A 15463-nucleotide genomic window follows, 5' to 3' on the forward strand; every position below is an offset into this window, starting at 1 on the left:
ACCAACCTAGACCTTCAACTCTGCAACAGAAACAGGATGTAATCTATGTGAAAGCACTAAAGGTTGGAGGCAGACTCGATTCATGTTGGTCAGTTTGAGCTGCTGACTGCTAAATTGGTTTCACTGAACAGTGTTTGTGTTTCTACATTTTCAGCCAACAAAATACAACTGTGTTTTTGTTCCATATTTTATGAAACTTACGTCTTATCTGATAAATTATTATGTGATATTTGGGTGAATTACATTTTGACAAACCGACTGTATAAGGTTTTCATCAACACAATATAAATGTAACAGTGATAAAAAGAATGAGGATATTATGAAGCTGCATTTTGCGGATGCGTCTGATATGAGAACATTTACTAGGGCATTCAGGGTACTGTGGCAAATATTAAATTGCACACACATAGTAAAATTTATGGCTCTCTGGATTCCACTCTGATCTCATTGAAAGTGTTAGTGGTCAGCTGCTGTTCAATGGATCCACACTCCACTGTAGGCTGTCTCAAGTCACCACTGCCTTTAAAAACCAACCCTACGTGAAATGTTGCACCCCCACAAAAGCCAACTCATCTTCCACTCACACACTGTGGAAGACGGTAATAAGTCATGATGCTGATTCCTTTATTTCTTGATAGAGCTGTGTAGGAAGACTGCTATAGTGTAGACAGATGGTCGGTGATGCAAGTGGAATATAATGTTACTGGAAATACGGTGTGTAGCAAATAATGTAGCTGCGGCTGAGCTGGATGCAGACTTTGATCTCGATTACAAAGAAACACATCTCCTCTTTATTCAGCCAGTGTAATACAACAGAACCAGTCCTACTGTCTTGAAGTGCTCTTTATCGTTTCGAGCTTTGCACTTCTCATCTCAAAGCCACTACTGATACGAGTGCTCGCTGTCCTGCACTTGATTCTTTGCCTCGGGAGCATTTGCATGACAAGTGGCTCTTCTAAGAGCAGAAATGGCTGCAGGGATGATGCTAGTTGCTTTGGTCTGGCCTCCAACTAAGCAACTACGCACCACAGGCTGAATCAAACCAAAATAAGGCTCCACAAGAGGCCTGTTTGAGAACATACCATGCAGTTTAGACTACCAATTAAGATATGACTGAATGACTTACATGCAGACTCCATGTCTGAAAAGTAACAGACCTGACTTCCAAACTTCTTATCAACATTATACAGCTGTGAATCAATATTTAGCAGTATCTGTTTTCCATGTATTGGTGGAAAAAAAACAGCTAACTCTCCTTTGTTACAGACACACTAATCTAATGACAGGCCTTTAAACATGCTTTTTATTTACAACCACGCCTAATCGAATTAAGTTAATTATTTGTCAAAAAGTTCAGGAAAAGGGCACTGGAGCACAAACAGGACAAATCCCGCTGCTGTGAAGAGCATGACACTAAGGACATTACAGGGTTTCCATAAAGCAAATCCTTGCAGCAAATCCGCTAACAAGTCAGACAACATAGGATTATTTCAGTGATACCTGTAAGCCTCTTCAGACTGAATGAAGACCACCACCTTTCTCAGAGCACAAGCAAGTATATCGCATCAACAGAGCGTCAGTTCCTGAAGAATGATAATTGTTAAGGCTGGTACTTACACCGTCTGTCTCTACCACGTCTACATTGCCGTTTGCGTCATCGTCCATCTGTTTGTGGATATTACGGATAGCCTCGAAGCTGAGAATGGCGTTGTCATCCTTGCATAGTGGCTCATCGATGCGACAAAAATCTGTTGGTAAAGAAGAGTCATGTCAATATGGTGGCACACTGTATGGTTCATATGTTACACTTCTATAAGTTAATTCAGAAATTGTCAGAGAATGGCCTGATGCAGAAAATCTAATCCACCAGGGCTGACATATGTGTTGTACAAGACTGTCTGAAACTTCCATGTGTATTCAGAATAGCAGTGGCCCATATAATATCATAGTTTGCTGTGGGGGAAAGCAGATAACCAGTTAATCGGCTGACATTATCCTGGCCCATCCCCCAAACAATTGGCACTGGAAACGCATTAGGCATGAAACCGGATAACCATTGAACTGAACAAGTCAAAGCAATACATACCTGAATAAATAAACCTGAAACTTTGATCATAAAACTCTTGAATGAATTAATCTGTAAATGAATATCCAGCTAACTATAAAAATGTGTGTGGGTTGTTTTTTTAAACCTACAGTTTAGAAGTTTAATATTAACAACTGGTTCCAACTTCTGCTGATACCAATAGTTTGTAAAATGTCCTATTGGCGCAAACTTATCAGCTCTACTTCAGACAAAGCAATACTGTATCCACAGCTACAACAATGCAGTTCATGAGGAATTTGAAGGAAATCTTAGTCATGGTTCTCGCCTGTTACACAGTGATAAGACAAAAAGTCATAACCTGATATTATATTATTAGTGAGCAGTGACAATGCAGTTCGAGCTAAACAATTTCTTCAGCTACAATAAAGAATACCAGTTCAATAAAGGCATTGTCAATACGAATAAAGACTTAATGTGATCAAGTTTCTCAAGGACTCATTTCAGCTCGATGCTATTACATATCTCAACATTACGACAAACCGATAAAGGCCAAGCAGGTTCATGGCTTCTAACATTTTGTGGGCTTTAAAGGAGAGTCAGAATGCAGCTCCTTTGCCCTCGGGAACCCTATCTTCCTCACTGAGATAAGTGAACTGCAAAATTCCTTGGCTTCAGACAAAGCTCTGTTTATATGAAGTGTTTCATTCAATGTAGGGATGTTACCAAGAGGCCACAAACCATGAGTGTGTGACCAACGCTGTGAACCGTACACTGGGCATGTTTCAAGGCAAATGCAAAAATCAGTTTTTAGGAAATTATGTAAATTCTGTTTTGGAAACCATACAGCAGAATAGATTCAAATTAGTAGATTAAATGTGTATTTTTTTTTACCCCCCCCATCCGGCTGTAGTAATATGTGAAGTGATTAAAAACATATTATTAATTTCTATTCAAAAACCCATCCATAACTTCATTTGTATAATTCCATTATCTAGTGAAGCCTATCAGCCTTCTGTGTTCCCTCTCCTTCCTTCCTGAGGGATTAGAAAACCACTGTCAGATGAGAGATCATGGTGCCGCTCCCTCTAAGAGGAAAACTTGTTTGGCATGTACTGTAGGCACTCAATAGATGTGTGAAAGGGCATGATCAGCAACCTGTAACAACAGTACATCCAACTGTATTTAGATAAGGTTATGTGGTACAAGTGATTTCATGACAATCCTTTCACCGGACTCAGTTCTGCAGATACACAGATTCATTTGAGTCTGTTTTGGAACATCTGTGTGAACTATCTTGCAGCCATTTTTGCCACTAATAGAGATGTTCAATTTCCTTTCCTGGATGAGCAGAAAATACATTTAAACACAGTATATGTGCTTTTTACTGAATTAGTCTGCTGCAATTAAAGCCGCAAAAGAGGAAGGTGAAAGCAAGGTTAAAAAAGGAAGCTACAACGATGAAGTGTCTTTATTTCCTAACCGAGTAAAAGTTTGGTTTTAACTTACTTAACATAATACATCTACCAAGCAAATATATTGCTTTTAGAATTTAATGAAATAATACATTCCTGTGCTTGCTCAACATGTATTCTTTAGTTTAAACTTAAACAAATATTCTGGTGTGCATTGCTTTTCATTTGGCCTGCATAAACCTCACCACAATACGGTGCATAATCTTCCCACTTCCGCTTTACAAATATCTATCTGTTACAATTCAAGACCATATATCTCAAATGATCCTTTATTGTTAGAGTAAATCAGTGTTATATTATCTACTTTCTCTTGCAGCTCGTGAAGAAAAGTGCTAAACAAATAGAGTTTCTAATCTTATTATACTTACAGAAGCATCAACAATGTAAAACCCTTTTCCACTGAGCAACTAATCACACAGCTCCATGTTCTTTTTTCCTCACACCAATCCAATCTTTACTCCCAGATCCACATGTTATGACAGGCAGGCTTAGTGGATAAAGAAACAAAACAGAAACTAAAACATTTCACATATCCCTGCATTAGAAATAGTGTTCGTGTGAATATTAAGTGCTGTAAGCTGTGTTTTTTTATTGCTCTGCATGTGACCGCTCAAACCAGAACTAACATGGCTGGATGGACAATGTGAACTTCTGCGTAGTGACGAGTTAATTTTTTAACCACAGCGTACACACGTTTCAGCTTCAGAGAACCTACAAAGCCACATACCAAAAAGGCAATTGCTTTCTCACACACTCACTGTGTTTAACAAAGAATGACAGTTACTTTGGTGAAAACCTGCCACCTGCAACACTCGCAAACTTCCAACCTGGCCCTCTTTCTCATTTGGCTTGCAAACCTCCAGAGACACAAGATAAGATATTTACATACCAGTCAGCCTGCCCCTTTTTTAAGAGCTCAAGTTACGCAAGTCATTCTTTGTGTGACTGTGTATAGATGGACAACACACACTATAACTTTTCTACTTCATAACAGCAGCTCCTACCATGCACCACCACCATTCAAAAAACCTGTCAGGCACTAGATGTTAATGTCAAGGATTAATTCTTCCCACACAGCGTGTTCCCTTATGACTCCTTCAACATGTGACACAGATTAGAAAAACTCTGCTTCAAGCACAAAATGTTACATACAACTTGAACAATGACTTTACAGATCTAAATGCGGAACGTATTTGCTGAATATTTACTGTGCTGTTTGGAAAAATAATGGATTTTTTTTTTAATGTTTTATGTCACTAGATTCAGATTCTGTAAATACAAAGCCTCTATTATAACAATTATATTTGTAGTCAATTTGCTCAATCAATTGTTTTGTCAATAAATTGTCAAAAATTGGTGAAAAAGTCTCTCAAAACCCAACATGTCTTCAAATATCTTGCTTGGCCCATGACACAAACATACAGAAGGAATAGAAAACAAACAAACAAAAAAAAAGTAGTGAGATCAGAAAAACAGACACATTTATGGAGCTGGAATCAAACAGTTTTGACTGCTTTTACTTTAAAGACACTGTATTGTCTTGTCTGTATGTTTAGTCTGTTTTTAAATGTTGAGGACTACGGATGGAAAATAGCTCCCAGCTAAATCTGGCATATTTACACAAAGTAATGTTTTTATTTGTACTGAGTGTTCATTAATATGTGCTGTCCTCATCAAATAAACAAACAAACAAATAAGACTAACTCAAAGGGGTTGTCAAAATAGATATAACTAATCAAGCAATTACAAAATCATAATAGTTATATTCCAACACAGAGGTCAAGGCCTGCCTCTTCTGCTGTGCATCATGGGACATTACTTTGGAACGAATGTACTAATCCCATTTGAATCATGCAATTGCACTGTGGACAGGATGTCTGTCTTTGAAATATAATTTAACAAGTTCAGAAAGTCACAATTTGTGGTAAAGATAGAGAGGTAGCATCTAATTTGGTGTGAAATGGCTCAGTGGACTGCACCTCTGGTCTTATGTGATATATGTCACTAACACCAAAAGGACTGTTACCTCTTCAAATTTAACCCCAATCTCTGAGAACAACAGAAATATTAAAGAGGTGGAAATCATATTAAGTGTGATTGCGTTGAAGCAGCAGAGACACAAGCAGTTTCATGAGAATCCTTTCACTGGAGTCAATTCTACAGATAATCAGTGGCTAATTTGAATGTGTTTTGGAATGTCCGTGTTGAATATTTTGTATCCATTTTTGTAAATAAGAGAGATGTTCAGTTTCCTTTCCTGGACAAAGAAATTTTACACAGATAATACATTTTTAAAACAGTATAGCTTCACTGGACTCATGTCAGCAACACCAAAACTACCTTTACCTTGACAAATTCTACCTCAATCTCAGAGAACCAGGTATTCAAAAGGTGGAAATCACACAAAGTTTGGTCACACTGAAGCTGCAGAGATGTATTCAGATTAGGACAGTTATGATGACACAACACTTTCAGATGAAACAGTTTTTACAACAAACAATGACTTGTAAAATTACCCTTTCAACAGATAAACATCACATGTGTGAAAGAGAGCACAATATACATCAGATAATAAAAAAAAAATCGTCTTTTTTTTTTTTTTATGAAATAAGGTCTCATGGGGCACAATCACAAGGGGCTGGACTTTGCCTTTCACAAGACTGCATCTAGTACATTTCCAAGTTTAGAATAGGCAGTAGTTAAGCTGACTTACAATATATAAACAGAAATGAAAATACAATGCACAAATCTTCATTCCATCTGTATTTAGCACAATAAGTAGCTTTGATACGGTGCCAGCACGGCCTCTTATACTACATTGTAAATATCTAGAGAAAGACATGAGAGGTTTATATTTAACTGTTACACAGTGCTGTCAAATAAAAATGTAAAGTAAGGTACAATCAATTCAGTGAGACTTGTGGTATGACAACATTTCACCAAAAATGATATAAAAAGAGGGTGCTGCATAAAAATATTCACAGTCAAAAGTGTAAACAGTTACTTGCTGGGAGCTGATCTCATCTTGTTAAGTATTAGAAACTATTGTCAAAGTGTTTCATTCCTTTCTGAATCATAAACTCAGCTGTACGTCCTCTCCTCTGCTCATTTACCCCACTAACCATTAGATCAATTACCTCCTGTTTGAAAATGAGGCTTTAGCAAGGCTGGAGGACAGGGCTTACTGAAGAATGCCTGTCTGACTATTCTCAGCATGGCTACATTTAGTGCCTGCACAATTACAAAGATATGGCATGCACACTACGGCACCACACTGTCAATCTATAGTGTGTCAAGATTGTATGATAGGTGATAAAGAGTCAAACATTTGAATTTAACATGTTAATACAAGTGTAAGGTGGTCACTGGCTGCTCACCTGATACACCATTTTCAGCAGATTGACTCTCCGGTGTGGGTGAACTTGGTTTTTCAGTCCAACTCTCCCCGATGAGGCACAAGCAGAATATCCACAAGGTCACCAATTTGTTAAATTCCATGACTGGTGTATGCTGGAAGAAAAAAAAAAAAAAAAAAGAACAAGAGAATGACAATGGTGCCATGACAAACTTTACAAATGACTTTATAAATCACTAAAATACAGCTTATTTGCCAAACAATAGGATGCTTTGTTAGTGAAAACCTATGCTTAGGAAGAAGAAGCGCCATTAATCGGCTTAGAGAACACTAAGAAATACGGCTAGTTACATAAAGATTCCCTGCAGCAGCTCCAGACACATGCTATCACTTCTGAAGTGCCTCTTCTTCCTGAATCAGTCATCCTTACATCGCCGTTAGCTGACCAATACCTGTCTTTACAACCTTCAATCAGATATATCTCCAGTTTACAGAAGGGGTTATGTTCGCAAATACAAGTCTTTTTTGTTCTGAGGGGGGAAATAAGTGGATACTAAAAAGTAACAGCTGCTTGGTGAGTCTGTCTGCGCGTGCTGGCTGAATGTCTGTCAAAGCTCGGCTAGCTTGCTAAACATATAAGCTAACTAGGAGATGTAACATTCGATAAAAGGGGATTAACAATACAGAACTAACACAGCGTCAACCTTTTATTGTTTTCCCACTTAGTTTAATCGGTGTCGACAGGCTGTATCTACCGTTGAGGGACATTAGCACATTTGACGTTAAGCTAACAAGACACAGCAAATCAAACAGGGGACGTTCATAAATACAGACCAACTGTAGTTTGAGGCTGTGTTAGTACCGACACAAAGGTGATGCTGGATAACAAAAGAATAAGTTACCTGTCATGTACCAGAGCCTACAGATCAGTAGTTTCAGCTCCGTGTTAGCATTGCAGCAGATGTCTGGTCCCCAGGAGTTGAAGCACGGCGAACTCCACCTCCTGTACACGCTCTCCGTCTTTTCCCCCGAACGAGAGACTGAACCGAAAAAGCCGCAGAATGTGGACAGGCTGTGGGTTTGTCTTCCTCTACGCCATTGCGTCTCTGTTTGGTGTCGGCAGGTGGCGCCATCTAAAGTTTGGAGTGGGAAACGAATGGAGAAACGAGAACGGAAAGAAGTATTGAAGACGTGCGACATCTAGTGAACGTATAGAAGTACTACAACACCACAATGGGTTTTAAAGCAGTGAGAACATTATACATTTATATATATAAAAAAATATTGTCTTTAACATTTTATTTATTTTTTATCTTATTTAATTTAATTTAGTTTTATTATTTTATTTTATTTCTGTTCTTCTATAATTTCAGTCATACATTCACACTAAAACGTACATAAAATACAAATAAAACTCAGTACTTTGTTATTTAGTTTAATTTAATTTAAATTATTTATTTTTGTTCTTCTGTAATTTCAGTCATGCATCCAGATGAAAACATACATAAAACACAAATACAACTCAGTACTTAATTTAATTTAATTTAAATTCTGTCCTATAATTTCAGTCATACATTCACACTAAAACGTACATAAAATACAAATAAAACTCAGTACTTTGTTATTTAGTTTAATTTAATTTAAATTATTTTATTTTTGTTCTTCTATAATTTTAGTCACACATTCAGATGAAAACATACATAAAACACAAATAAAACTCAGTACTTAATTTAATTTAATTTAATTTAATTTAATTTAATTTAATTTAATTTAATTTAATTTAATTTAACCCTTTCATGCATAAATCAAGATTTTTTTTTTGTGTGTGTTATTATTCCTCCTAAGGCATGATTAAAAAAAAACAAACAAAAAAAAAACACTGCGACTGAATTTTTTATGAACGGATTTTTCATGGAATTGCAAAAATATTCACTCAGCTGGACACCCTGCGGTTCATTTTTGAACCAAAGAGACATGTATTTACTGATATACTGTGTGAAAACTATGAAAAAAAATGTTTTAAAATTCTGCTAATCTCATGTTTTGTCACATTTTAACATACTCTAATATTAGTTATTACTCACTTTATGGAGATAATATGTAAAAAAAAAAAACAAACCTTTTTGTTTAAAAAAAAACAAAACAAAACTCTTAACAATAACAAGGAATTGATTTACACTCAAACATGTTCCTGCAGATCAAGTTTATCAAGAACAGCAAAGTTACAGCAGTGGTATGAATTGCAGTGTATGGGATGATGCATTTAAGTGTTCACTGTGTTGGCTGATATGGAACTGAAACAACAAAATCCATGAATATACAAGAGAACAGCTGTAGAATAAATGTCCATTGTAGTGACCAGTATGCATGAAAGGGTTAATTTAATTTAATTTAATTTAATTTAAATTCTGTCCTATAATTTCAGTCACACATTCACACTAAAATGTACATAAAACACAAATAAAGCTCAATACTTTATTTTATTTGATCTTATTTTAGCTTAGTTAATTTTAACCTCAATCTTTATTTAACCTTTCCTTTTATTTAACCCCAGAAATTACTCACCAAATTATTAATCTTTTGCTTAAGAGTGTCCTAGCCAAAACAGCAGCAACAGAGGGTTTCAGAGAGACATAAATTTTAGCTATGCATTCACACTAAAATGTGTATAAAACACAAATAAAACTCAGTATTTAATGTGATTTAATTTTTAAAGAAGTTTTCGCTTGTGCATTGTTTGTGGAAAAGTCAAAGTGGTATAAGTGGCTATAGTTTTCAAGATATCATGAGTATCACTTCATCATGGAATTTAGTGATTATAATCCTTCAAAAATCCTATTTTTTTGTATTGTTGTGTGACTAAATCCACATTTTTCCCAATAAAAGATATAAAATATTACACAGCATTTATGCATTTGTAGCATCTAAGGACAAGTTAACTTATTTCCTTCCTTTTCCATTTACTTCAGCCTCATTGGGTTTGTGATAATGAATTAAATGATCATATTTTAGGTAAAAATAGACAGTTTTGTAAATTTCTGAAGTAACTCTTTGGTTGTTTCTAATTGGTAGCTTTATTTAGGCTGCATGTCTTGTGGTATTTATGAGGAAATGTGTTTGCACTATAAAGATTAATGTATCCTTGAATAATAATCCATTAGAATAACTGTTAACACTGAGTCACCACTTTGATTTAATTTAATCCAGTCCAGTACATCACCACCAACTGGTCTCTACAGTAACACAGGCATGAATCAAGATATTTGACAAAACTTAAAGACATCCATGAAACCTGACCCATAGTAAAACCTGCATTACACTGAGTACATGTAATGAGTCAGCTGGTCCTCACAATGTGATGTTGAGACATGTACACATACTTGCAGACCTCAATTTCCGTTCAGTTTAATTTCACTTTTTTAAAGCCAATGCTGGCAAAAAATACAAGTTTCATTTGATACCTTGGTTTTATCCAGCAGTATTAACTTTTGGGTCACTGTGGTGGTAAGCGCTGTGGGCTCATAATACCTGAAGTAGATTAAGATTGAGGACACATGAAGTACGCAGAATCCAGTTCTGAAAACTGATCAAAAATTTACAATGATAAAATTAGAGCCTGCATGGAAATTCAGGTCATCATTTGCAGTCATATTCAGTACAAATACTCTTCCCCTGCTTATGTCCATTCATTATGAAATCATGTAAAGATATTTTCCCTTTTTGCAAATAAAAGTACAAACTGAAAGTCAATCAAACTTGAAGAAAGGTCACTTTACTTTGGCACAAACAACATGACCATAAACTTACTGTGCATTGTAAAAACGTTGAAATTACATTAAAACTGTCAGTAGATGAAGGCATCACTGTGCCACACACTCTGAGCTCACTAATCTGAGCCCATATATTTGCACCTTTGTTTGTCTTGTCTTGTGTTTTTTTTTTTTTTTTTGTCCATGCCTGACATCTTCTGTCCGAGCTGCCATCATGGAAATATGTGGAAAAGTTCTTCGTTCCACTCTTCCTCTTGAACCAGCTCTGGGTCATTACCTCCAGGCGTGGCGGTCGTGTACTTATCACTTAGTCCTTGAGTTTCTAGTCAGAAGTCTTTGTCCTCAGAGGATGAAACAACCATGACCTCCCTGCTCTTAAAGTCCCATACGGCTGTGAGATGGAAGGCCATGTTGGAGAAGACCACTAGATACTCAAACAGGGCAAAAAATGTGTAACCTGTGTAAGAAAACAATACAAGAAATTACATCATTTGTTTCTTTTGTTTTTATAGTATTTTATTTTGCAGTTTTCAGTTATGTTAAAACCCAAAAACAAAGGCTCAAATGTGTGTAACAACTAATTAATTAACTACGCAGTCCTTACTAAAAAGAAAGAAAGCAGGGCAGAGGCAAAGAAACATCACTGGGAACTGCATCATTTTTAAAGTTAAAAAAGATTCAGTCCGTTGACCAAACTGATTTAATACTTACTTCCTGATTCACAGTACATGTTGTGTTTCCAGTAGAAGAATCCAGCAAAAGCACAGAAACATGCATTGAGGACCAGGAAACGTACTTTCCAATGGTGAGACTTTGCATCCTATTGGAAGGAAAAAGAGTATAACTGACTTAAACTAATTCACATTGAATTCATATGAAATGAAAAATATTAATAGCGAATGTAAATATTAGATAAGATGATAAATGTGTACATTGTATTTACACTATATATTGAAGGTACTGATAAACTAAAGCTTGAAATAGAGGACATACAAGTCAGAAGATGAGTATAATATGTCCAATAATGTTGATAATTGACATTTTTAGAATATATAAGGTTTGGCTACATCTGTGACATCTTCATTGTGAAAGAAATTGGTTGTTTTCAGTCAATAAATTAAAGTTAATGTGCATTCATTTATGAAAGTGCGGGTGCTCACCTCAGGATTTAATGAATGTTTCTTTATAGTCCTCCATAAACGACAGGTTATCGACATGTAGATAATAGAGCTGATAATGAACAGCACAAAACCCTCCTTATGTACAACTAAAGAGCACAAATACACAAAAGAAGGTGGGATTTTGGGCTGTTAAAAGTTATTACAAGTGACTCCCATATATCTCACACAATCCTCATTACCAAAACAAACTATCTCAAGGCTAAAAACACATCTAAAACATAATCAAAGTATTAATTAGACAATAGCCGATAATTCATTGTGACAACATGGCTTTTCATCAAACATACTTTAACCCATAAAGACCCAGAGCTACTTTTGTTTCTCTCTATTCAACTTTTCTTAAGTGGTTTATCACTATTTATTATAATATTATCCTCTATAGTTTGCATTTTGAAGAGAAAAAAATCAGGTATTTTCCTGTATTTAATTCACTGATCATGTAGATGTTTGTAAAATCTCAAATTAAAATTGAGGGTTATTGTATCAGAAACAGAGAAAACTGAAGAAGAGTGACTTTTTTAGGAAAATATATCATCAATTTAACAAACCAGGTGCCAACCACTGTCATTTGTCAAACTCCATGGGTTTTACCGATGAGTCAATGTTGTAGAAGATGATGGTGTTTCTACGTTCACTACAGAGCCTCTGAATGTCCAAATGGGTCATATCTGATGATCATGAAGAGATAATAAACTGCATTTTACACCAATTATTTACTGATAGGGTTAGTTGATCAACAGGTATTAAACATTTTTGATCAGTAGATGGTTTTGGTCACCAGTGGATGTTTGGGTCTTTATGGGTTAAGTAAGTATAGTAAAAAAAATCCAGATTACTTACAGTATGTTTCACTGGATGACACATATGTGAGAAGCAAGAGGCCAAGGTTTTCAGAGATAGAGAACACCAGGCTCAGGCAGCTGAGCAAACTCTCAGGAAACCTCGAGGTGAAACGTGCCTTGTAAAACTTAAAGTAGGTGAAAGCCACCAGGAACCTGGGGGCTGAGTGTAGTCCGATGCAGAACCGCCATATGTGGCACTCAGGACTTAGACTAATAGAGGCACTAATGGATGGCAGATAATTAGGAACCTAAAAAACACACAGATTTATTTCAGTTTTAAATATGTATGCAGCAAAAACGAAAGCAAAACAGTCTACAGCTGTGCTCATTAGTTTACATACCCCAGCAGAATTTGTGATTCTTTGGCCATTTTTCAGAGAATATGAATGATAATACAAAAACCTTTCTTTCACTTGTGGATAGTGGTTGGGTGAAGCCATGTATTATCAAACAAATGTGTTTGCTCTTTTTAAATCATACTGATCCAAATAACCCTGATCAAAAGTTTAAATACCCTAGCTCAGTGGTTCCCAACCTTTTTTGGCTCATGACCCCATTTTAACATCACAAATTTCTGGCAACTCCAGACATTCAAAACGGAGACATTTTTTTGCTAAAATTAATTTGTTTTTTATCATGTAATAGTTTGCTATACTATGTTGCAAATAAACATTAATTTTAGATGACATTTAGTCTATATAATGTATATTATTATGGACGGAGGCAGAAAAGCCAGGTGTAGATTACTGCACAAAGTGAGAATTTTATTTTCCTTGGTCAGGATATGTAGTCAGTCCAGCTTGGATTTACAAGGCTGACAATTAATACTGAACAAACAAGAACTCAAACTGTGAATTATGAAAGAGCTGCAGCATCTGAAACCGACCACAATGAACATTTGAAAAATAAACAGTATCACAGTGCTTCAGTTTCAGCTTCAGAGTTTGTCATGTCTTTTATGTATTGGGATTGTCTCTGTCAACTCACCATATATTTTTTATTAGTAAGGTTTTTTTTTGTTTTGTTTTGTTTTTTATCAGTTACTAGAAATTTCAGGCGATCCCATTTGAATTGAATGAATTGAATGAAACCTCACATGGGGTCCCGACCCCAAGGTTGAAAAACACTGCCCTAGTTCTTAATACTCTGTATTGGCCCTTTTGACGTCAATGACAACTTGAAGTCTTTTGTGGTAGTTGTGGATGAGGCCCTTTATTTTCTCAGATGGTAAAGCTGCCCATTCTTCTTCTCAAAACACCTTCAGTTCCTTTAAGATTTTGGGTTTTCTTGCATGAACTGCCTGTTTGAGACCTCCCCAAAGTAGCTCAATGATACTGAGGTCAGGAGACTGAGATGGCCACGCCTTCACCTTCACCTTCACCTTCACTTTTTTCTGTTGTAGCCAATGACAGATTGACTTGGTTTTGTGTTTTGGGTCATTGTCAAGTTGGAACATCCAAGACTGTCCCATGCACATTCTGTCAGGGCATGTAAACTAATGAGCACTACTGTATGTTAGCCTGATTAGGGGTACCACCACAGAAACATGTACATAGCTGACATTTGTAACTGATCTAGAATTACCTGGCAATGAGTACCAGTGGAGTCCTCAAAATGAAAAATAGAAGATATGAAGACACAAGTGATTAGTCCAAGCAGTGGTAGGCAAACTGTACCCAACACACATGAGGCGAAAGACACCCGAATGACCAAGGGCCTCTCATGCCCCAAAATATTTGATCCTTGCAGCATTTTAGATGAAATCTGCAACAGTGAGAAAAGGTGGAATTAAACACCTCTAACACTATCTTATAGAATCAATAATGCATAGGTAATTAAAGAGCATGTGTCATGACTGTCAGGAATCACCAGGCAAATTCTGAGATTAATATGCTTATGTGCTCTTGAGCAAGGCACTTAACCCCTTATTTACTCCCTGGTCGTCTGACATAGCTGCCCACTGTTTCTAGTCTGCAGTGTGCGGTGTGTTCTTGCATGTTCAGCCAGTGATGGGTTAAAGACAGAGGGTCAATTTCGGTGTGTGTTACATATCTGCATGTAAAATATACAGACAAATAAAGGTTATTCTTCTCTTCATCTTCTTGTTCTGCTCACTGCCTGCATGCATTTACTGAATATATGAAGCCTGATATAAACCAAATGAACCTACCTGAAAGAATCTCTGTTTACTGTTTTCTCCCAAACCGTCTATATCATGAATTCCAGCTCCAAACAGCAGCATGCAGGAACCTTAAAACAGCTGAGGATCAACCGGCCATATTTAATTCCTGCGACATTTTTTTCCCGCTAGATTATAGTCAAATGCTAATAGGCCTGCAATATTGTGCAGTATTTTCCTTGAGCGACTGATAATAGGAGGAAAATACGGCAAAATCAGCACCCGGAAGAGAAAGTGAAGCCCTGACGTTGACACGTTTTGGGTGGCGCAGCCTATCATCATAATGCACAGATCACGGATCGCACTTTGAATATTGTATCAAAATATATAAGGGAATAATAATAATGTAAATGAAGCGGAAAAAACAGAGTAATGTAAACAACAACAATAATAAACAAAGATGTTTATTTTGTGTTTATGGAGGAGGAGGATGGGAGCTGTCCGTGGTGCTGAAACAGCGCCAATGGGATAAAGGATGACCCTCTTTGCTGTTTTTTTTTTTTTTTTTTTTTTTTGAATGTGGCTCATGTTTGATCTAAGATTGTGTTTGGTTGTATGTGTACATGGGGTTAACGTGTACTAGCGTCCAGTTAAGACGTCCATCTGCTGCCCCGCCT

General features: G+C 36.4%; 2 protein-coding genes across 6 annotated transcripts in view; both read right to left on the reverse strand.

The window, feature by feature from the left end:
• Positions 1-7986, reverse strand: part of stim1a (stromal interaction molecule 1a) — a 29754-nt gene extending 21768 nt beyond the window's left edge. For 2 of the 5 annotated variants that reach the window (XM_030151764.1, XM_030151762.1), the window contains exons 1-3: positions 7777-7985; positions 6897-7029; positions 1618-1748 (exon numbers count right to left, since the gene is read on the reverse strand). In XM_030151764.1, coding sequence (XP_030007624.1) covers positions 1618-1748; positions 6897-7017 — 252 coding nt within the window. In that variant the 5' untranslated portion in view covers positions 7018-7029; positions 7777-7985. Of the gene's footprint in view, positions 1-1617; positions 1749-6896; positions 7030-7776 lie in introns of all 5 variants that reach the window. The other 3 variants (XM_030151766.1, XM_030151765.1, XM_030151763.1) reach the window with 2 other exon arrangements.
• A 1471-nt stretch (positions 7987-9457) lies between these two features.
• LOC115430991 (post-GPI attachment to proteins factor 2-like) lies at positions 9458-14881 on the reverse strand. The gene is made up of 6 exons (XM_030151213.1): positions 14838-14881; positions 14252-14431; positions 12666-12915; positions 11805-11911; positions 11356-11464; positions 9458-11101 (listed from the first exon to the last, which is right to left on the reverse strand). The coding sequence occupies exons 2-6, from the start codon at positions 14417-14419 to the stop codon at positions 10971-10973; spliced, it is 765 nt and encodes a 254-aa protein (XP_030007073.1). The 5' UTR covers positions 14420-14431; positions 14838-14881; the 3' UTR covers positions 9458-10970.
• Between the last annotated feature and the right edge of the window lie 582 nt (positions 14882-15463).

This window comes from Sphaeramia orbicularis, chromosome 13, assembly GCF_902148855.1.
Source record: "Sphaeramia orbicularis chromosome 13, fSphaOr1.1, whole genome shotgun sequence".
NCBI lineage: Eukaryota > Metazoa > Chordata > Actinopteri > Kurtiformes > Apogonidae > Sphaeramia > Sphaeramia orbicularis.

Bases quoted from the DNA above. Each gene is read 5' to 3' on its own strand.
- LOC115430991 (XM_030151213.1), bottom strand. From the start codon at position 14,419: ATGCTGCAAGGATCAAATATTTTGGGGCATGAGAGGCCCTTGGTCATT. The intron at 11,912-12,665 runs GTAAGTAATCTG...TGTGCTCTTTAG, and splicing joins GTCATCCAGTGAAACATACT to TTGTACATAAGGAGGGTTTT. The intron at 11,465-11,804 runs GTGAGCACCCGC...TCCTTCCAATAG, and splicing joins AACATTCATTAAATCCTGAG to GATGCAAAGTCTCACCATTG.